The following is a 24045-nucleotide window of genomic DNA, read 5'->3' on the forward strand; positions in this document are numbered from 1 at the left end:
TCTATCTATCTATCTATCTATCTATCTATCTATCTATCTATCTATCTATCTATCTATCTGTCTGTCTGTCTGTCTGTCTGTCTGTCTGTCTGTCTGTCTGTCTGTCTGTCTGTCTGTCTGTCTGTCTGTCTGTCTGTCTGTCTGTCTGTCTGTCTGTCTGTCTGTCTGTCTGTCTGTCTGTCTGTCTGTCTATCTGCAGTATCTATCTATCATCCATCCATCCATCCTTCCATCCATCTACCATCTAAATAGATCTATTCTTCTATCTATACTTATTTGTTATCCTTTTATCAATCAATTAATCCATCCATCTACCTACAGTATCCATCCATCCATCCATCCATCCATCCATCTAAATAGTCTATCATTCCATTCATACTTATTTGTTATTTGTTCCATCCATCCATCCATCCATCATTCCTTCCATCTACAGTATCTATCCAAACAGATCTATCATTCTATCCATACTTATTTGTTATCCTTTCCATGCATACATCCATCTATCCATCTACAGTATCCATCCATCATTCCTTCCTTCCTTCCTTCCTTCCTTCCTTCCTTCCTTCCTTCCTTCCTTCCTTCCTTCCATCCATCCATCCATCCATCTACAGTATCCATCCATCAATTTACAGTATTTGTCCATTTGTACATCCATCTATTCATTCATCCAAATAGATCTATAATTACATCCATACCTATTTTTATACTTTCTTTTGATCCATTCATCCATCTACAGTATTCATCCATCTAACTATGCATCCATCCATCCATCCATACTTATTTGTTATCCTTTCCATCATCCATCCATTTACAACATCCATCTATCTACCCATCAATCCGTCCATCCGAATAGATCTATCATTCCATCCATACTTATTTTCTTATCTTTTTCATCTATCCATCTATCTACAGTATCTGTCAGTCTGTCCATCCATCCATCCATCCATCCATCCATCCATCCATCCATCCATCCATCCATCCATCCATCCATCCATCCATCCATTCAAATATATCTCATTCCATCCATGCTTATTTGTTATTCTTTCTACCCATACATCCAAATAGATCTATCATTCCATCCATACTTATTGTTTATCCATCCATCCATCCATCCATCCATCATCCATCCATCCATCCATCCATCCATCCATCCATCCATCCATCTACAGTATCTGTCAGTCTATCCATCCATCCATCCATCCATCCATCCATCCATCCATCCATCCATCCATCCATCCATCCATCCATCCATCCATCCATCCATCCATCCATCCATCCATCCATCCATCCAAGTACATCTATCAATCTATCCATCGTTTTATATTTCTATTATATTTCATGATATTTACCTAGCTTTGTGTCTGTTTTTGATACTGTCTATCATTCTGCTTTATCTATTGTTTTCTAAATTTGCTATTGCAAGTGGAATTCTTCATCCTGTTTTCTACTGTAAAAATAAGCTAGAATTCTTGAAAAATAAAGTGCGTTGATGAATTGTGCACAGTTAAAACTGATCTAAAACACATTTTTTAGAACGCAAATAGCCTCCATTTTGATTTCAGGTTGAGAAGGCTCTCAGATTCATTTGTACCGGATGGACACTGATGCAGTGCGCACACAAGAAAATATACTTCCTTCTCGCTCCTATTTCCCCTCCCTTACCATTTCCATCTTTCTCTAAGTCAGATCTTCGGACTCCTCCCCTTCTCTCTCGCCAAGTGTTTTCACTTTAATTGAAAGGCCCTCAGTGATGAATCAGGGCTGATTTGCCATTTGCAAGAGCAGGAAAAAAACGAATGCTCAGCACACTGGCTAGATGCATGGATGGATGGATGGAAAGAAGTAAGGATGGAGGGAGGAGGGTTGGAGAAATGGAGGGAGGGATCGATGGGCTGACGTGGTCGCAGCAGACTCATTCACCATCTCTCCTGCTTACTCATAACTTCCCATCCACATCTGATCAACATCATTTCCTGCCTGTAATATGCTTTTTTCCCTTCTTTTATTCTTCAATGCCGCCCTGTACCTCTGAACTGCGTAAATTGCCAGCATTTACGTCATTTATCTTGGATGTGGTGCATTTGTTAAAAATTGCTGATCTCCTACTACACCGAAATGAATGATTTGCTTGCAAAAAAATCTGTGTTTTCTGAATGCACAGCTATCAAAGGAAAGATACTTTTTTCAGGGCCAGATGGTGTAGTTACAGCATCTGCCTGTTTAACTAGCCATATCTTGACCTCTTAGTTATTTGCTTAAATGTGTCAAAGACCCTTCTGTCAAAGGCTTGTCAAACTCACAAATTAAGAATAACAGATTGATCTAATCTACATTCGTGTTCACGTCTCTGATATTTTGCTCTTATTCTCTCTCATGGATTGCAATCAACAGTTTTGGCAGCACATCAAATATTGTGCATACAAACATAGAGTTTGTTAATGGTGAAGTATAGTTATAGTGTAGTGAGATTCAACAGAGACCTGCACTCAGAGTGAACACACACAACTAAATACATATTCTGCATGCTGCTGGGAATATAAAGGCAACCATTTTAATCACACTTACAGTTTGTGATTTTGAAGAGGAAGAAGCTGCCAAGGTCTGACAAAGCCCAATGGACATCTATAGTCTTTGGTACTCTCAATCACCTTCCTGGAGGACCACTAACACTGCATGTTTTGGATGTCTCCTTTGTCTGTTACACCCATTACAGGTCGTTCAGTCTCTGCTAATTATCTGATGATCTGAATCAGTTGTGCTTGGTTAAGAAAACTCCAGGAATATGATTGGAAAACACTGCTTTAAAGAAACATTCTACTTTTATTTTTTATTTTTTTATTTTTTTATTTTTTTGGATTTTTTTACATTTTACAAGTCTAGAGATAAATGGTTGGGTTACACAGTTTTTAAATCCATTCAGTCACATTTAAGACTGAACAAAGCATTGAGCAAAGGCTGTGCATACCTATGTACATGTGATTTTTCAGGTTTTATTTTTAATAAATTTGCAACAATTTCAAAATCTTTTTTTTTTACATTGTCATTATGGGGTATTATGAGGAAATAAATAAATGTATTCCATTTTGGAATAAGGCTGTAGCAAAAAAATAAAAAATGTGGAAACAGTCAAGCGCTATTAATACTTTACAGATGCACTGTAATAGTCTTCTGATCAAATACTTTAAGTGTCTGTTTCTCAACTGATTTTACTGGTGTGTGACCAACTGGTAAGACAATATATATACTATGAGAAAGAAATCATGGAGTGCATAAAAAGTTTTGCTGCTTATTTAGTCAAGTACGGTCGTATATGCCTGAAGTTGACTAGATTAAATTGAACAATTTCTTGGTATGCTTTTGGAGTGTCAATTGTGAATCTAAAATCAGACCTAAACATTTAAAATCAAGAGACAACCCTGAACTTTTCCCCTTTAACAAATACATCAGGATGATAGATAAATGGCATTGTGAGAATACATACAAACCACTACAACTACATACATACATTTTGAGGGATGTAAACAAAAACAATGGTCCCAACATATTTTCTGTTTTACATATTTTATTTCTATAGCTTCAAGGAATCCAAAAAGAGCCACATATTTATGAATAATTGTATGGTAGCTGTTTTAACATGAAGTTATGATTAAACTGCCTCTTGTTACAGTTAAAAGCAGGAAATGTTCATGGGCCAATGACATCACCACATTGAAATGGTCTATATTTAAGTTGTCACAATTACCAGCAATCCAGCCTGAGCAGATCACTGGTGAACATGCAGACCACTATAAGGACTACAAATCCACCAGTATATAGACTACAAGGTCCAGTCATGCAACACAGACACACACCTGCTCTAAATCTCCATTGATTAGATTTACACAACTAATGCTGCTCTTGGACTAATTACACCACACATATATAAACAGCCCACTTTGAGACCCTCATTGTTGAGTCTTTTTATACTGAACTGTAAACATTACGATGCGTTTTTCTTGCCTTGCCTTCCGTCTTTGAACCTTGCTTTGTTTTGTTTGTTTTATGTTGTCTGCTCCCTGCCTGTACTGGCTGTCTGCCTGTTATTTGTCTGCGACTCTAGATTTCCTGTGTACATCTGTTTACCACTGTGTTGACCATAACCAATCAGAGTCTTGATCCAGTTTTTAGTATTCTTGAAAATATCTTCTTTTGTGTTCAACAAAAGTAAGAAACTCAGCTTATAATCTCTGTATGAATGGGTTTTAACCACAGCTGTAGTTCTGCCGAATGACTAAAAAGTTATCAGGATTGATGGTAAAAAAAAACTGTACATTCTAGTCAAACCATTCTTTTGCTATCTTATACAAAAAACGGAAATAATGGCAGTATTAATAGCTAAAATGTGGTAGAGAGTTTTTATTATGTGATTGTGTTTTTTTTAAAATATGGAACAATTAAATGTTGATGTTAAATCAAAATTAATTCTCAAATACTTAAAAATGAAATTATTTAATGACAATAATTCTCTATGGTTACAACTGAATTAATTACAAAATAACTGTATAAAATGGTAAAATATGGAATGATGAAACATATGATATAAATTGTGCCCAGCTTAAATGTAAAATTAAAGTTACCAGAGGTAGAAGGAGAGACACAGGGGGAGGTAGAGAGAGAGAGAGACAAAGAGAGCAGGCCCAGAAGTTAGCCTGATTGCAGTAGAGTCGGAGAAGATAGACTACAGAGGAGGAGAGGAGCAGAGCAGGAAAGCGCAGAGACAGAAAAGAGACCAGGAAAAGAGGCAGAGCAGAGTTTTACACCTATTTTGTATCTTTCTTGACCATGTGACTAAAGCCTAAATGCTGAGAAAATCAACATGTGACCACATCATACAACCCCCAAAGTCCACATACCAGGCTTTGGCGTCAGTATGGACCTTCTTGAGTCAAAGAGATATGTTTTGCCATATAAACAAATGCATATGATAATTTAGCCTTTTACATCACTTATTGTAGTAATTATACTGTATTATTACTATTGTTATTATAGTAAATTACTTATCGATTTATCATTAAAATATTATAATAAACTTTATAATTACCTGAGGGTGAGAAAATAGTCAGTAAAGTGACACTTTTGGGTGAACCATCACCTTTTCATATCAGAGTATTATCAATGTAAACATGACCGCATGGCTCTGTCTGATTCTCAAATGCACGTCAAGCATAATGGCGTGTGTATTTGTAGCATTGATGTCCTTGTGTTCATACAGTGTGTGCAAACAGTCTTGAGCCTGTAAGTGCTGATGGCCACAGTAGACTGAATAGACTGCTCACTCCACAACAGTCTTGAGCCATTAGCTGAGGCCAGCAGTGCCGTCTCACCCTTCCATCTCCACTCATCAATCAGTTCATCAATTAATACACACTCAGTCCCACTGCAAACACAACGAACAGCCAAAAAAGACCAATCTCCTAATTACTGTGGCTCTTCTCCCATCCGCTAACATTGCTCTCCCTGTCACTTTCATTTGCCTCACTCATAAACTTCTGCTCTCTGAAAACTCTCTGTCTGTTTCTCCTGAAGAGATACAGACAAAGCTGAGATGCGTGGATGATTTGGCTGTTTTGTATTTCATTTATTAAAATTAGCACGTTGAAGGAAGCAAATTATATTTTATGTGTTTTGTACTATTTTTTTATTTATTATTACATTTACATAATTGGATGAATAATTGGAAATTTCTTCAATTTTAATAAATGTGTTTAAATTGCGTGCAGAAAATGCAATAGTGCATTGTATTTTCTTTGTTAACTTACAATTCAGCCACTGTAATTTAAAAAAGTAATTACAAATGTTGAATTACAAATTAATAAATAATAATAATAATAATAATAATAATAGCAAATTAATAATTAATAATCATAGATATTTACATTAGATGTGGCCCACCCTGTTGTCGTCTACTTGAAGAAATGTGTCAATAGAGCCACCATTTTAGTACAGGGTAGCGCTCATTTGAAATGAATGTGGGACCAAAGTGTAGTGGAGGACTGGCCATCCAAAAACAGAAATATATACTTATATGTTCATATATCTATGATCAGGAGTTTTCCTAGTGGTCAGTATGCAAATATTTTATTTAAACTATGAAAATACGAGAGTTACATGACTTTTTTATATAGATGGATAAGTGATCGCATGGGCATTCTTTACGAAGAGCATGTGTTTTGTGCATGGAAATGTGTTATCCTCCTTCCCTGTTAAATTTGATCTGATCCATGTTCTGAAACAAAACCCTTTCCTACTTTCACTTCTCATTCTAACGGACAAAGAGATTTGTTTGTGAATGAATCTCCGTTATGAATGACTCGTTCACTTAGCTGACAATAATACAAGTTTATAGAACTGCAGCATCTTGTTGTCATATTTCTTTTTCATTGTTTGCTTATTTTGTTCAACAAAACTAGCATAAACCTAGAATTTAGTGCAAGTTGGTGCGACTTTGCCTTATGGTGAATGCTGTAAGTGACTGTATTATCATCAATACTTGTTTAGCACAAAAGTTCGTAACATACAAAATCTTAAAAGACAAAATCTTACCTATGAAATGTTCTGCCTCTGTGCTTTGTTTTCTTTGTTTGCTCGTTACTACACCCGTAAGCAGCGCTAAAGTCCAGCATCTTCACATTGTACTGTACAAATGTGGTGGTGCTATTGGCACATACTCAGGGTCCATATGCAATATCTACTGTATATTCATTCATTTTCTTTTCAGCTTAGTCCCTTTATTAATCTTGGGTCGCCACTGCGGATGCCTTTCCGGCCACAACCCATTACTGCGAAACATCCACACTCTCATTCACACACATACTCATACACTACGGTCAATTTTAGCTTACCCAATTCACCTGTACCACAGGAGCACCCAGAGGAAACCTACACTAGGAGAACATGCAAAGTCCACACAGAAATGCCACCTGCTCCAACCAGCGACCTTCTTGCTGTGAGGCAATTGTGCTACCCACTGCGCCACCTTGCAAGCCCTTAATATGTATTTGTGTGAATTAAATTCATGTATTTCCATTTATTTATTCATTTATTTGTCATAATTAATCATGTTTGTTTGTTTTGATTAGTGAATTTTAATACATTTATATATTTTTTAATATATATTTTTATATATTTATTTAATATAGTTGTAAAATTTGTTTGCAAATACATATGTTTATTAATGTATTTCAAACAATTATTTAAGTTGCATTTATTTATTTGTGTTATTAAGTAGATCTAATTTAATTAATACCTTTTTATATAATAATTAATTTATTTATTTCAATAATAGAATTTTTTTTATTGATTTTATATTTTTATGTAAATAATTTGTAAAAGGGCCACACGGTGGCTCAGTGGTTAGGACTGTCACCTCACAGCAAGAAGGTCGTTGGTTTCAGTCCCGGCTGGGTCAGTTGGCATTTTTGTGTGGAGTTTGCCTGTTCTCCCCATGTTGGCATGGGTTTCCTCCAGGTGCTCCGATTTCCATCACAGTCCAAAGATAGGAGCTATAGTTGAATGGAATGAACTAAAGAGACCATAGTGTATGTGTGTGCACGTGAGAGTTTTTGGGTGTTTCCCAGTACTGGGTTGCAGCTTGAAGGGTATCCGCTGTGTAAAACATATGCTGCATAAATTGCCGGTTTATTCCGCTGTGGCGACCCCTGATAAAAAAAGAGACTAAGCTAAAGGAAAATGAATGAATGAATAAATAATTTTTCAACATGTCTGTATGTTGTTGTTTTTTTTTTTTTTTTGAGAGAGGTAATATCTGGTCATTTGGCAGCACACATATAATGGACCCTCCCTTACACTGAAGCCCATAGTAGTGAACGCATTGCCTGATGAAATATTAATGGACTGAACACAGGCCAGCATACATCAGTGCAGAGATATAATTCTGCATAAAGCCATTTGAGACTGGTGGTGATGCTCTGCGTGTGCCATCTTTTGTTCTTCAATTTGATTCATTTAAATAAATAAAAGTAATATGAAAGAATGAAAACCAGTGGAAGAGGGGAAAAAGTCATAACAGGAATCTCTGAGTTTGTACATTCGTCAAGGCAAACAACATGGACTCATACTTCCAGTTGGAGATGCTGCAGAGGGTTAACCAGATCAAAGTTTAATAATGAGAGCCGGGCTAATATGCATGGCTGCTATGAATTATTCAGCTTTATGAATCATTGAGTATAGAATCATTTTCTGGACAGAACTCAAGACCGGCTCTTAAAACTCCAGAGCAGATGATCAGACACAGGTGGATGCACACACACGTTAAGAATCAGACAAATTTGGTGGTAGAGAATGTGCATATATTGAAGAAAGAGGGAGGTTGAATACTTATTATGATTTAATATATTATTATACTTTATCATTTTAAAAGCAGATATTTTGTAAAACAACAGGTCTAATGTAAGAAAATAAATAATATAAGTTAACAACAGTAATCATAATATTAATAACTGTGTAATAAAACAGGGCAAGGCAGTGGTGCAGTAGGTAGTGCTGTCGCCTCACAGCAAAAAGGTGGCTGGGTCGCTGGTTCGAACCTCGGCTCAGTTGGTGTTTCTGTGTGGAGTTTGCATGTTCTCCCTGCCTTCGTGTGGGTTTCCTCCAGGTGCTCCGGTTTCCCCAACAGTCCAAAGGCATGTGGTACAGGTGAAATGGGTATGCTAAATTGTCCGTAGTGTATGAGTGTGTGTGTGAATGTGTGTGTGGATGTTTCCCAGAGATGGGTTGCAGCTGGAAGGGCATCAGCTGCGTAAAAAATTGCTGGATAAGTTGGCGGTTCATTCCGCTGTGGCGACCCCGGATTAATAAAGAGACTAAGCCGACAAGAAAATGAATGAATGAATAATACAGTTTTTTTTTACAATTGTTTTGCCACAAATTTTAGAACCCTGATGTCAATTTTCAAAACTCTAGACACAAAGATCTTAACAGTCACTACTTTTTAACACAGGCTCTCTAGTCCTCAAAACTCCTGTGGTGCATTAATTTCTTTAGAGAAGCCTTGCATTTGCAGGATCATTGGTTTACATAATCATTTTATCATACAAATACTGCAGGAACACAATTTTAGATCATGCATACACAAGGTTTCATTATGGTTTATACAAGTATAGAGGGAATAGTACAGACAGTGCAATCACTAAACTAAAGTTTTATTTATTCAGTCATGACGTATGTTTACTGTGAAACAAAACAAATCAGAATAGTAAAGTTAACAAAAGTGTTTCTTACTGCACGTCCCTATATAGAAAGCTTATATATGGCATGATATATGGCAACATATGCAAGTTACATTTGAATTTCACATACTGTATATAAAATGACGTATTTGTCAAAATATTGCAAAAATCACTGTTTACATTTAAAAAAAAAAAAGAAAAAAAATATTTACATACAGTTGAAGTCTGAATTGGGCAGCATGGTGGCGCAGTGGGTAGCACAATCGCCTCACAGCAAGAAGGTCGCTGGTTCAAGCCCTGGCTGAGTCAGTTGGCATTTCTGTGTGGAGCTTGCATGTTCTCCCTGTGTTTGCTCGGGGTACTCCGGTTTCTCCCACAAGTCTAAATCACATGCGGTACAGGTGAATTGGGTAAGCTGTTGTCAGTAGTGTGTGATTGTGAATGAGTGTTTGTGAGTGTTTGCCAGTGATGGGTTGCGGCTGGAAGGGCAACATGTGCTGGTTAAGTTGGAGGTTCATTCCGCTGTGGTGACCGCAGATTAATAAAGGGACTAAGCTGAAAATCAATGAATGAATGAATATATATATATATATATATATATATATATATATATATATTTTTTTTTTTTTTTTGACACAAAATAGTTAACTGAAAAGAATGTATAAAAGATGTAAAAACAGATAAATAGTATAGAAATTTTAACTTCCATCTATTTGTTCTGTAAATATGTTATACACACAAACACACACATGCACAAAATTGACAAGACTGCACATTTTTTATTAAAAAAACTTTCAAAACTGAAATTGGCTGAAATTCACTGGAAGTTGTCAAAAAGACAAACCTTAAAATAAAATAAAAACAGATGATATATAAGAATTACAATAGTTACTTACTCTATAGTACTACTATATAAAAACACTCTTAGACTATTCTTACAGCAGTTTTACATACTTATCATTCTCACATCAGTTGTATTCGAGTCCCTTAAACCGTACGAATAATTCTTCCTATATCTCTTTCTCCAAGACTTCATAAGAGCAGCTTGTTCCTGGGCTTATAATGACAGCATCTATTGCCACGAGTGCAGTCTTGTCACATCTGATTCCTCTGACTGACATCTTCAATCCGGGGCTTTTGCTCTGTATCTAGGTGGACGAGGAGCTTTTCTAATGCATGCTCCAGCATCTCCTAACCCCTGGAGACGGGCCGTAAAGAGGGCCACATACACACACACACACACACATATGCATACACACAGATAAGAGGATGAGTCTTTTGCACTTGCTAGTCTGGTTTAAATATAGTCTCTGCATGCCTGATCTTTATTGCGGAGAGACTCATGACTGCTTGGCAGGTGGTGATTTTCTGTGCATTCTCATGTGCTCCACATGCTGCTCGGCTTATTTTAGTCTTTTAGAAATGGCCAAGGCAATGAAAACGCTGCTGGGAAGTGATATATTAATAAAAAGATTAGTGGCTAATAATTATATATTTAATAATAATTCCTAATTCCTTAATTCCTTACATTTATATAGCGCTTTTCTGGGCACTCAAAGCGCTTTACACAATGGGGGGATCTCCTCATCCACCACCAGTGTGCAGCATCCACCTGGATGACGCGACGGCAGCCATTTTGCGCCAGACTGCACACCACACACCAGCTGATTGGTGGAGAGGAGACAGCGATGAAGCCAATTGCAATATGGGGATGGTTAGGAGACCATGATAGACAAAGGCCAGTGGGCAGATTTGGCCAGGATGCCGGGTTTAAACCCCTACTCTTTTCGAAGGACATCCTGGGATTTTTAACGACCACAGAGAGTCGGGACCTCGGTTTAACGTCTCATCCGAAAGACGGATAAATTAATCATATATTAATAATTTGATCCATTTATTGATGTATTTTTGGATGTTTTGTCTAGGCCAGGGGCAAAGGGTGAGAGATTGTTTGTTTATTTTGCATAATAGTGTATTTAGCATATTTGTTTATGGCATTTATTTATTCATTAATTTAATAAATTATGTATATATGTATTTTTATTATTTGTATTCATTTATTCAGTAAAGTATTTTTGTATTCATTTTATCTATTTATTCATTTAGCTGGGTTTATTTCTTTAAAGACAAACTGTTTAGTTTGGTTTATATTTTTTATTTGTTTTTATTTATTTATTTATTTTTTCAATTAATCAATGAGATATGAATTAAGGTATTTTCATACATTTGTATCATTTATCTAACATTTTGTGATCAGTAGCAGTGGCATAGAGAAACACAGAATAACTTGTTGTACAAAACAAAAGTATAAAGTTTCAGCTTTTCTGTTGGATAAAAAAATAAAAAATAAAAATAAACAAATAAATAAATAACAATAAAAAATAACAATAAAATAAATAAATAAAAATAGAATAAAATAAATTAAATATAAAAATAAAATTACATAGGCGATGCGGTGGAAAGAAGATCGCTGGTTCGGGCCTTGGCTGAGTCAGTTGGTGTTTCTTTGTGGAGTTTCATCCCACAAGAGCATCCGATGCGTAAAACATTTGCTGGATAAGTTGGTGTTTCATTCCGCTGTGGCAACCCGGGATTAATAAAGGGACTAAACCGAAAAGAAAATGAATGAATGAACTGAAATTTACATTTATCATAACATGTTTAAGCAACACATCTAATGTTCAAATAACACATATAATTCAAATCTTTTGATTCATAAGTTGATACATTTTTGTCTGACTCTTTTTAACCACAAGAGCTCATAAAAAAATCTGTATTTATTTACTTATTTTGCTTGGTTATTTCATGCAGTATAAAGTAATAAATATATAAGCATTAAGTATAAAGTTTCAGCTTTTTCGGTTGGGTTAAATTAAATTAAATTAAATTAAATTAAATTAAATTAAATTAAATTAAATTAAATTAAATTAAATTAAATTAAATTAAATTAAATTAAATTAAATTAGTAATTAAATTGTATTTATTAAAAAATAAAATAAAATGAAAAATAGAACAAAAAAATATAATAATGAAATTAAAATATGTATACATAAAATAAAAAATAGTTAAATAAAACAAAATGAAAAATAAAATAAGATGAAAAATAAAATTTAAATTAAATACAATAAAATAAAGAAAGAAAGCAAAGTCAGTTAAAAAAAAGTAAAGATTTTTAAACTGAGATTCACATTTATCATAACAGTTTTTAAGCAACACATCTAATTTTTAAATAACACATATAATTCAAATCTTTTGATTCATAAGTTGATACATTTTTGTCTAGCTCTTTACAAGAGCTCATCGAAAATTTCCCCATCTCAACCTTATTGTTTTTAACAGTAACTGTTGCATCTAATGCAATCACCGGTTGCTTGTGTGTTTATGTAAGGGTGATCAAGCTTCACGCTACGCTCAGTCAAAACACCATCTGCTAACCCTGAACATTCCTGAAGGGCCAGAGCTTAGAGAGCAGGTGGTTCGGGAGCTATAGATCTTCCCATTCCAAACATAATGCACACGTATTCATATTTACATTTCTCCACTTCTCTTCCCAATGCATTCGAATCTCTTCCTCTGTTTTGAGCGCATAGAAAGAGAGAAACTTTAGGAACTATTCAATAGTAAAATACAACATATAATACTACAAGTTTACCCCAATTATTAACATTACCAATTAAATATTAAAAATATTAAATAATACCAATTAAATATAAAAAAATGTCCTCTTCACAAAGCTGCGTAGATTCACACAAAATAAAATAAAGTTAAAAATAGAATAAAATATATTAATTAAAAATAAAAATTTAAATAAAATATATAAAAAAATAATAAAATATTAATTAAAATAAAACAATATATTTACCATTGAAGTCAGAATTATTAGCCCCCCCATCCCCCCATCACCTTAATTATTAGCCCCCGTTTATTTTTTCCCCCCGATTTCTGTTTAATGGAGAGAAGATTTTTTCAGCGCATTTGTAATCATAATAGTTTTAATAACTCATTTCTAATAACTGATTTATTTTCTCTTTGCCATGAGGACAGTAAATAATATTTTACTATATATTTTTCAAGACACTTCTATACAGCTTAAAGTGACATTTAAAGGCTTAACTAGGTTAATTAGGTTAACAAGGCAGGCTAGGGTAATTATATATATATATATATATATATATATATATATATATATATATATATATATATATATATATATATATATATATATATTAAATAAAATAGTTAAATAAAATAAAAGTATAAAATTAAATAGTTAAATTAAATAAAAAATAAATAAATTTAACATTTTATTTAAAATATATATATATATATATATATATATATATATACATATATATATATATATATATATATATATATATAAAATAGTTAAATTAAATAAAATGAAAAATTTTCCTCTTCACAAAGCTACAATTATACAATAAAATTACATTAATTAAATAAAAGTCTTAGTCCTTTTATTAATCTGGGGTCACCACAGCAGACTGAATAACAAAAGGCTTAGTCCTTTTATTAATTTAGGGTCACCACAGCAGAATGAACCGCCAACTTATTCAGCATATGTTTTTTGCAGCGGATGCCCTTTCAGCTGCAACCCACCACTGGGAAACATCCATATACACTCATTCACACACATAAACTACAGCCAATTTAGCTTATTCAGTTCTCCTATTCCGCATATATTTGGACTGTGAGGTAAACCAGAGCACCCAGAGGAAACCCACACAAACACAAGGAGAGCATGCAAACTCCACACAGAAACGCCAACTAACCCAGCCACGACTCGAACCAGCGACCTTCTTGTTGTGAGGCGATCGTGCTACCCACTGCACAACCGTGACGCCCACTATTCTAATGTTTTTTTTTCATATATTTTAATGATAAAATCATATATTGTGCCTTAAAATGCCAAACGTTCTTACCAGTTACGCAAACAATGGTACAAATCTAGAACATTCTACAACACAATGCATACATATTTACATTCCCCAGTTCCCTTCCCAATGCATTCTGATCCCTTCCCTCTGTTTCTTGCAGTGCTGGAGGCTACATGAGTGCAGAGAGAGAAAGAGAGAGAGGGAGAGAGAGAGAGAGAGAATGCGGGGGAGCACTGGGTGCTTCCTGCAGGGTTGCCGTGTTGAACGCGATCTGAATGACAATGGTGCACATCAGGGCCTCAGCACGACTCAGCCAGAAACACTGGAGCACATAGCATTTATTCACACACACACAGGGGAGGCCAATGATTACTCCTCGATTGATTAGTTGTCAATAATCCTTTTAATCAACACACCTGATTGATGGTCGATTAGGCATGGATGTCATTAATGTGTGGAGTTTGAGGTACATGCAGCATACAAGCAAAACTTGCACAGCAGATGCAAGGGGAAAATGAAACGAGTATGAGTGATTTTATTAAAAGCTCTCCAGTACAAAGCACCATGTCTAAAGTAAAAAAAAATGTTAGAATGTTTATTTTATGAAATGAATTAGCTTATCATCAGCTGACTCAATTATACTGCATTTAACTCATGAACATTTAATGTAAAAATATACCATTTTTACCTTTAGGAGGTACACAAAATACCTCAAATTTTGTATGTAGATTTTCATGTAGACAAATTATCGGTATGAAAGCATCACATTTATTCAAGTAAAGTCTACTTTTACAGCGCACACATCTGGGAAGAAAACTATTTTATAGAAGTAAAATAATAATAAATGTTTCTGAAACAAAAACTGAAAAAATAATGTATTGAATTAGCAGGCTTTTGCATTTTAATGCCTTGTATTTAACAGGCTTGCATTTTAGGTCTTTAAATTTAACATAGCTGTTTATTTAAGCTGTGAATATGTCAAGTCAAAACCTTTCACACACATTTTCATACTTTAAAAATATTGAATACTTTATGTTGATCATCCAGAGTTCCTCTCAGAAATGTGCAGTCTCTATATATAAATCTAATATTCAATCCATGTATAATACTCCAAAGGCTATTTTTCCATTCGTTTTATTTCACTTCACAAGTGAACATTCAACAATACAACCGGACGCTGCTGAAAAAGCAATACAATACAAGTCTTGTTGTTGATCCCAGTTGAAAGTGCAACAAATATTAATTTGACTTCTAGTTAATTATTCGAAAAAGTGGCAGAAAGTAGATTTTTCAGATGAATCATCTGTTGAACTGCATCCCGATCATCAGAAAAAACTGCAGAAGACCTATTGGAAACCGCATGGTCCCAAGATTCTCATAGAAATCAGTCATGTTTGGTGAAGGAAAATTCATGGTTTGGGGTTGCATTCAGTATAGGGGGTTGTGTGAGAGATCTGCAGAGTGGATGGGCGACATCAACAGCCTGAAGTATCAACACTTTTATGCTGCCCATTACATTACAAACCACAGGAGAGGGCGAATTCTTCCAGGTGTCAAGGTGGTTAAGGATTGGCCAGCCCAGTCACCAGGCATAAACATTATTGAGCATGTCTTAGGTAAGATGGAAGGGCATTAAAGATAAATCTAAAAAATCTTGATGAACTCTATAAGTCTTGCAAGAACGCTTTCTTTGCCATTTCAGATGACTTTAATAATAAGTCGTTTGTGTCATTGCAGAGATGTATGGATATTCCATACTGTACATTATTTCTGTTAAGTGACAAGACTTTTGTCTAAGCAAAGTCAGACCTCACTGTCCTTATTAAATAATTAAAAATCTGTGCATGATCATATTTTATTTAGGCACAACAAGTGTAATCTAGAGGCTTTTGCCTTTCATATATGCCACTTCTGATACCAAATGATCCACTAGAAGTTATTAATTGTTGCTCCTATAACTTAATCTTTTGTCAGGTGTTGTAGAGTGTCGAATTAGTTCACGTACATGTAGATGCTCACATGCAGCAGTTGCCAGTGTGAAGATCTGAGATGCTGCTATTGACACGATGCATTTTACGTTTTTTTTATTAAGTTGTTCTATCAAAATTGATCCTTTTTCACAATCATTCTAGCTGTTTTTTTTTGCAATAAAACATTTGAGTGAAGATGCTTGGATGATTTGCACCATGATAACATGCCACTGAAGTAGACACATGCATTAATAAGCTTATCGATTACTTAAATAATGGATCGTTAATTCAACCGATGATTAATCAGTCATTGGAATTTGTGTAAACCGAGATTCTTAATATACATGCTTGCTGCACTGAATGCATGCATGCACGATGTATAAACACCATTAGCCTTATTTATTGCATCTGAACCACTAATGATGCAAATGTCGAAAACACGGACTGCACAATAACAGGAATTAATTTAAAAATGTTTTCACTGAAGGCTAGAAATGAATAGTCACCTATGTGGATTGCGTGCTGCAATGGTGATGTCTCTCTCTCTCTCCCTCTCTCTCTCTCTCTCTCTCTCTCTCTCTCTCTGTCTTTCTTCTCTGTGCTGCGTGTTACAAAACCTTTTGTCAAATTGTCTCCCCAAGCGAATGCATTAGGCCTTAATTAAGCATGTCTCTCAACGCGGAGGCTCATCATCTTTGTTGCATTACACCAGGCGCTCTGGCAGATCTGCTAGAGACTGCGCATCCACGCCCCTTACCGACACTCACGCTCGCCCACTACCAGGACAACCACTCCACCTCCTCAGTGGGAATCCTCCCCTTTTATTGCATTATTATGGGCAGCTTGACATGAAAGCTCCCGTAACAAGTGCACTGACTAATCATGCCATACCTGCACTGCTTTGGTATTTATTTATATATTTATTTTCAGTACCACGGAGAGCGTCGTTTTAGTGCATGGTGTGTCGAGTAGTTTCAGCACCATGGACAGCAGCAATCTAGAGCAGCCTTCATAGCAAATATTGTGAATTCTTTCAAAGAGAACATTGCTAAATTCAGTTCACAGCCCTTTAGTGTGCCACCAGCTGTCTTCAGATGGAAATCGGACGCGTTTTCTCAGCAAGTTTAGCTGGAGAGTAAACCCAGGGAATTAGCAACCAAAGGCATTTCAGAGGCTGGTGCCAGGTGGACAGATGGGCATGATATGAGCAGAGTGTTTTTAGGACACACACTCTCTCCTGGGTGTCTTTTCAGGCTGACAAACTGTTGGTTCAGAGAGGGAGAGAGCGCATCACATTGGACTGTTATGTAAAAATGTGTTATTGGTTGACTGTACTGTAAGTTATTCTAGAATAAATTATGATAAATTATATTATGTTTTTAAGGACAATGAATTTTGATAGACTTTGAAAAATTATAATCAAAAGTTCAAAAATATAGGGAATATTTTAATAATAAATGTTGTTAATCTTAGAGTTTAAGTGCAATAGACATTTTCAAATTTTCTGTGTAATTTTTTTAAATGTAAATTTATACAATGCCATTCTAAAGTCTGAGGTCTATATATTTTATGACTAAAGATGTTTTTTTGCTCATATATATATATATATATATATATATATATATATATATATATATATATATATATATATATATATATATATATATATTGTGTGTGTGTGTGTGTGTGTGTGTGTGTGTGTGTGTGTGTATGTATGTATATATATATATATATGTATATATATATATATATATATGTATATATATATATATATATATATATATATATATATATATATATATATATATATATATATATATATATATATATATATAATAATTTTTTTTTATTATTCTTTTTTAACAGCAAGGAAATTTTCACAGTGTGCCTGAAAATATTTTCTTTTTCTGGAGAAAGTCTTAAATCCTTTATGCCTTTAAATGTCACTTTAAGCTATATAGAAATGTCTTGTAAAATATCTTGTAAAATATTACTTACTGTCATCATGCAAAGATAAAAGAAATCAGTTATTAGAAATGAGTTATTTAAACTATTGTGCTGAAAAAAATGTGTGAAAAAAATCTAACAGAACAGATATTGGGGAAAAAATAAACAGGGGGGCTAATAATTCTGACTTCATCTGTATATATCTGTATTTTTTAAATGTTAATGTACAATGTAAAACAGGGAAGATCACTAAATGAAATAAGTTAGTTTACTTTGACTTAATGAAAGACTTATGGTAACTCATGAACTGATTATATCAAGCAGAACTCATGCTGAATGAGTTGTAAATGAATTAATTCAGTTTTTGTGTTAACTTAACTTAATGCTTGAAGTAATACCAAACCATTTGAGTAACAGTATATTGTTGTTTGGACTCATATCTATCATATCAATTCTATTAACTCATATCGGTTTGATAATTTAAATGTTTGTTACTAATAATACTCTAAATGTTTGACGATATTAACACAAGTGATATATGTGTATATGACTCAATATATATATATATATATATATATATATATATATATATATATATATATATATATATATATATATATATATATATATATTTATATATATATATATATATATATATATATATAGTATAAGTATATAAGTTTGAGTACTCACTATTTGGTTTCAGAACTGTCGCAATTGGTTTCCTCAGTTTGAGTTATCTTAACTTAATACATATATATATATATATATATATATATATATATATATATATATATATATATATATATATATATATATATATATATATTCATAATTTCATGTCACATGCCATCAATTTACATGATTTTAAAAATATTTTAATATTACCTTTTATTAATATTTTACTGTTGTAAATATACTGTTTTATTTATTTGAGAGAAATGTGGGTGTTTCAGAAACAAATATAAAACAATAAATGTATTTTTCTGTATGCATAAATAAAATAACATTTATAATTTCTAGTTATCAGTAATATTATTTTAGTGCAGTGTTTTGCTGAAGCAGCTGGGATGTGGATCATATGGTTTCCACATTTTTTAATGAATGCATTTGCATATTTAATTGCTTCAAAATATTGATATAATAGCATAACATAATTAAATTACTTGCAGAAAAAAAATATTTAAAACGCGATCCTTTAAGGTTTGTAATGTTTTTTTGTGTTGATTCTTGTTTTAGTCCATAAATGTAATACAATTTGCTATGTGTCATAGTGATTAATTATAGTAAGGTTTAAAATGTGACAGTAGAGTCCCCACAAATCCATACTTGGTCAACAAGTACACACTCCCTCTTCCGGCAAGGTGTATGACTCAGACAAAATGCGTATTGAGAGCTCTGAATCCATCCATCGCCTTTGGATAATGTCTGGTCTCACACAGTTTGCGAGAAGAAGCAAAATGGCACGCAGAGCTCGGTTGAGTCTTGTCTTGGCCATAAGGAGGAGTGAGCTGGAGGAAACGCGAATCGCTACGGGGACGCGCGTCATGTGCTGCAAGGCTTGAGCACGAGCGTTAAATTGATCAGATGCTCGAAACCCGCCAGCTGATCTGAGGAGGATTGCGCTCGAGACCCCGCGTCTCCGTTTCGTTTTCTCCGCCAGAAATCGAACTTTTAGCCGAAAAAATCACTTGTCGTCAGCCGAGGCGACAGTGAGGGGAAAAAACCCGAAGCGGAGCTTTTTTGAGGGGCTCTAGGCGATGGGTGCCTTTTGGTTCCTCTCGGTTTCCAGAGAAGATGCGAGCTCGAGCTTCAATCCACGCGCTCCGGCGCCTCTCCAAAACTGACGATGCTCCTTGCAACGACCACCGTCGGATTTTTCGCGTCTTGGATTTGTCTACGAGTTCTGGAGTATAGATGATAACTGTTTTAGGGAGAAATTGAGGGAGAAACCGCGAGAGATCATCACTGTATCTTGACATGGTGTTTTTTGTTTTGCCAGCGCGCGCTCACGCCCACCCTACCGGACCGATATGGCTCTGAAAAAAGCAGATAAACTTAAATGACTAAAATCAACAAATGTCACCGAGGTGTGGATTTTTTGGGGAAGCCCCGTGACCCGTCGTCTGCATTTGCGAGTGTAATTCGAGAGTTTGGCGGAGGGCAGGCTGAGTATTGCCATAGTATACCAAACATTGCGGATGCCTCAAAAATAAATTAATTATTGAAAGCTTTTAGCCATTTTTCTACCCTATTTTTTCCGTCGTGGATGTGCAGAAATAAAACGACAATGCAACTTTCGAAAAAGACGCATTAGATCTAATACAGATGATGCCAATTTGCATGTAATGTATTAACGCAATTATGCTAAAAGGATTTGTGTGTACACCTTGCAAATGGCATGACGACCCACACCGAGCTGTCAAGACGAGAAATACTTCTTAAAATGTGGATCCCACCCTCCTGAGGAAGAGAATCCGTCGACATTTTATCTCTTTATGTTTTGACTATTTGTTTGACTGTTTGTTGAGCTGACTGCACCACTGAAAGAACATACTCCATCCATCTATCCATCAGTCGCGTTATCTGAGCCCCTGACACTCACACTCTCTCACACACTGATCTTTGGTGCTTTATGGACATTTCTTAGCCATGAAGATCAGATCTGAATGTCTGTGTGCTCTGTGCTGAGGCGGATGGGGTGTAATGTGGTGTTGTCACCCTGAGACTTCACCCCCTTCTCGGCTGCTTCGTAACGATTGGCTTTTGGTGTCTACAGAATGGCTCGGTTCGGAGACGAAGTGCCGGCCAGGTACGGCGGCGGCGGCGGCGGGGGCTCCGGTCAGGGGGGACCCGGCCGCGGCGGCAGCAGGCAGGGCGGCCCGCCAGGGGCCCAGAGGATGTACAAGCAATCGATGGCCCAGAGAGCCCGGACCATGGCCATCTACAACCCTATCCCGGTCCGACAGAACTGCCTGACGGTCAACCGCTCTCTCTTTCTCTTCAGTGAAGACAACATAGTGAGAAAATACGCCAAAAAGATCACCGAATGGCCATATCCTTTACTCAATCCAGATCTCAGGGCCTCTGGGAACAGGTACAGATTTATAATATCTTACATGGTGGTGATTGGTCCTTTGCTGGACCCTGCTTAATGCTGCCTCCTTATCGACAATGTAAGCCATTTATTTTATTCTTTATAATTAATCACAGAGCATATTAATACTGTTGGTATTGAATTGTGTTATTGATTAGTATTTGTAATTCATTTGAGATGCTGATACAGACTAAGAGCCAGTATTCCAGTTACTCAGGGTACGCCATTTAAAAAATATAAATAAAAAAGTGCTTTAACGCTAGATTTTAAATTAGAGGTTCATTATTTGCATCAGTGGTTCCATTAAGACCTCTGAACAGCCATGCACTACTGAGAATGAAGGTTCTTTATTGTCATCAATGATTCCAAGAATCTTTAACATCCGTAGAACTTTCACATTCCACAAATAGTTCTTCATAATCACAAAAGGTTTTCTTGAATATTAAAATATTATTATTAAGAATAAAATGTACCTTTTAAAAGCTGTGTAATCTCTGCAAAAGCTCTGTTTTGGAACCTATAGTTTCAGGATAGTGGAATCTTTCACTTGCACAAAAGTTTCTTCATCTATCTAAGGATAAATATCCATAATTAAGAGATTGCACCCCACCCTTTTGCTTCTTAGTGAACCATGGGTTTTAAAGTGGTATGTGAAGATGCTTGTCCTCAGGGTGGTCTAAGTTTGTCCCCTCTGTGGAGGTAGGCCTGATGTGCATGTGTTTTCATATCCATGTGTAAGCATGTGTTGCGTGTCCAGGTCTGTGTTCAGGGGCCTGAGGCTGCGTGGGTGTGCGTGGTTTCCCGCTGGTCAGGATTGGTGGAGTGTGTGCGAGTGACTGTTGAGTGCTGCTGTGAGTGTGGAGGGGGCTGCTGATGTCAGCATATGAGCTTTAGCGGAGCCTTGCAGTGTGGAGCAGAGCATAGCAGAGCGAAACAGGAGGTTTGAAGAAAGTGTTTTGAGACCCAGAGCTCAGACATTCAGCGCTGCATGTGCAGTATTGCGAACTGAGGTCTGAATGTCTAAAAATGCTGTAGGTATTCATGGATTGTAGATGATGATGATGTGGGATCAAAAGCATGTTGTTTGAAGTCACTGATGTGATTATTTCCTGAAAATATAAATTGTGTCATCATTTTCAAAACTTTGTGTAAAGTCATGCACATTTGCAATAGCAAATGGATGAATAATTGTTCTTGGGTGAATATTTCCATTTTAGATTTTCTGCTATCTTGTGCACTTTGTTGCATTACCCAAATGTATTGTATTTTAGTAATTTAGGAATTTAAATTGAACATTACATTGACACTTACATTCATGTATGACTGCTTTCATCAGTTGACCTTATTCTCCATGTACAAGCGGGCACAGTCATTTGAATCTGTTTGGCTTGAGACTTCCGGTCTCGTTCACTTCCATTTATTTTGGATGTTAAAAACAGCTCGTTATGCTGCTTGATGTTGCAAACTGATATTTTCCTATCATATAATTCTGCTTCATCTGTATAGTCATGAACACACTTGTTTGTAGAGCGAGTAGTTTGTCAGTTTTCTGCCAGAATAAGGTCAATACACTGCATTGAAAAAAAATATTGGATTTAGTAATCTCCTTTAAGGCAAGTGGTTGCAAACAATTTATATGGGCTGAATTTAAACAAACACATTAAATTTAGTAACTTCAACTTAATTAGTTTGTTTAAATTAAGCAAATTGTTTGCAACCAATTACCTTAAAAAATGAGTCAATCCAATGAATAATTTGTTTTAGTGTTAACAGGTTTCTGGGTAAACTGAAACTTTAAAATAAATACAGTGACAAAACATATGAAATATACATAGCATATTTGCATTTTGTTCAGGTGTCAGAGGATAATTGCCTTAGGAATAAGTCAATTTTTTATTTTCAGTTAAAATTAACTGTTATCATATCCACCTCATTAACTGTACTTGCATGCTGTTTCGAAAATTGTATGTATTTATTTTGTGGACCCCATTGGCTGTCAGTGCATGGATTAAAAAAAATCAGAGAAACATTTAAAAAATATAGCATTTGTGTAAAAATACAGAAAAAAATACAGGTTTGCCAAAAACAGAACAAAGATTGTGAATACACTCTCACAAAATTATTGCTTTTGCACTCCCTTCTGTATTGCTCTTTCTAAACTCTTTATAAATAAGGTTACAATTAATTCTTAAACTGAAAGGTTTCTATAAAAATATTTATCAAAATTCCTGTAATTTCAAAACTGTATTTTAAAACATCTTCTTCAGAACACAATATACTGAAGTCAAAAAGTGAAAGAAAAAAAAAACAACCCAAAAAACATTTAGTATTTTGCATTTAGAAAAGGAAAGTTTTGCAACAAAATGATGCGCACTGAAAAAAGTGATATTTGGAAAAATGTTGCAAACAATGGATATGGATTAAATGTAAACAAATTAAATTTAGTAATGTTAAACTTGATTTGTCTGTTTAAATTCACCCCAAATAAATTGTTTATAACCAATTAACGTAAAAACAAATCGGTAAATCCAAGGAATCATCTTTAAATAATTTTTTTTCAGTGTGAAAAAATGATGAATTATGCTTTTTGAGTGAACTATTTCTTGAAAAATTTCTTGAATCTGAAATGAATGCGTTTAGCAACTTCATTACATTGAAAGCTACTTTCAGATCAGTGTTTCCGAGAAATGGTTTCTGAAAATAAACTAAAAGACCCAGCAGTTGAAGTTGCAACTTTTGGCATAAGGGAAAACCAGGGTATCCAGTGATCTTAAAACGTCTTAAATCTCAAAAGCTACATTTTAGGCCTTAAAGTCTAAAATGTTCTAAAATATTGTGTTGTAAGACTTAAATCTTTTTTTTACAGGCTTAATTTTCCTTTGTTTATGTATATTAGCTACACAACCTGG

General features: G+C 35.0%; 1 protein-coding gene across 5 annotated transcripts in view; it reads left to right on the top strand.

Annotated features, from left to right (window-relative positions):
• The window catches only part of cacna1ab (calcium channel, voltage-dependent, P/Q type, alpha 1A subunit, b), a 277483-nt gene that overhangs the window by 47656 nt on the left and 205782 nt on the right, over positions 1 to 24045 (top strand). For 3 of the 5 annotated variants that reach the window (XR_012386850.1, XM_073916059.1, XM_073916060.1), the window contains exon 3: positions 20819 to 21094. Coding sequence is in view for 4 of the 5 variants with exons in the window: in XM_073916059.1 (XP_073772160.1) it covers positions 20819 to 21094 (276 nt within the window). In the remaining variant the exon portion in view is untranslated. Of the gene's footprint in view, positions 1 to 19624; positions 21095 to 24045 lie in introns of those variants that run through there. The other 2 variants (XM_073916061.1, NM_001328708.1) reach the window with 2 other exon arrangements.

Source organism: Danio rerio, chromosome 11 (genome assembly GCF_049306965.1).
Source record: "Danio rerio strain Tuebingen ecotype United States chromosome 11, GRCz12tu, whole genome shotgun sequence".
Lineage (NCBI taxonomy): Eukaryota > Metazoa > Chordata > Actinopteri > Cypriniformes > Danionidae > Danio > Danio rerio.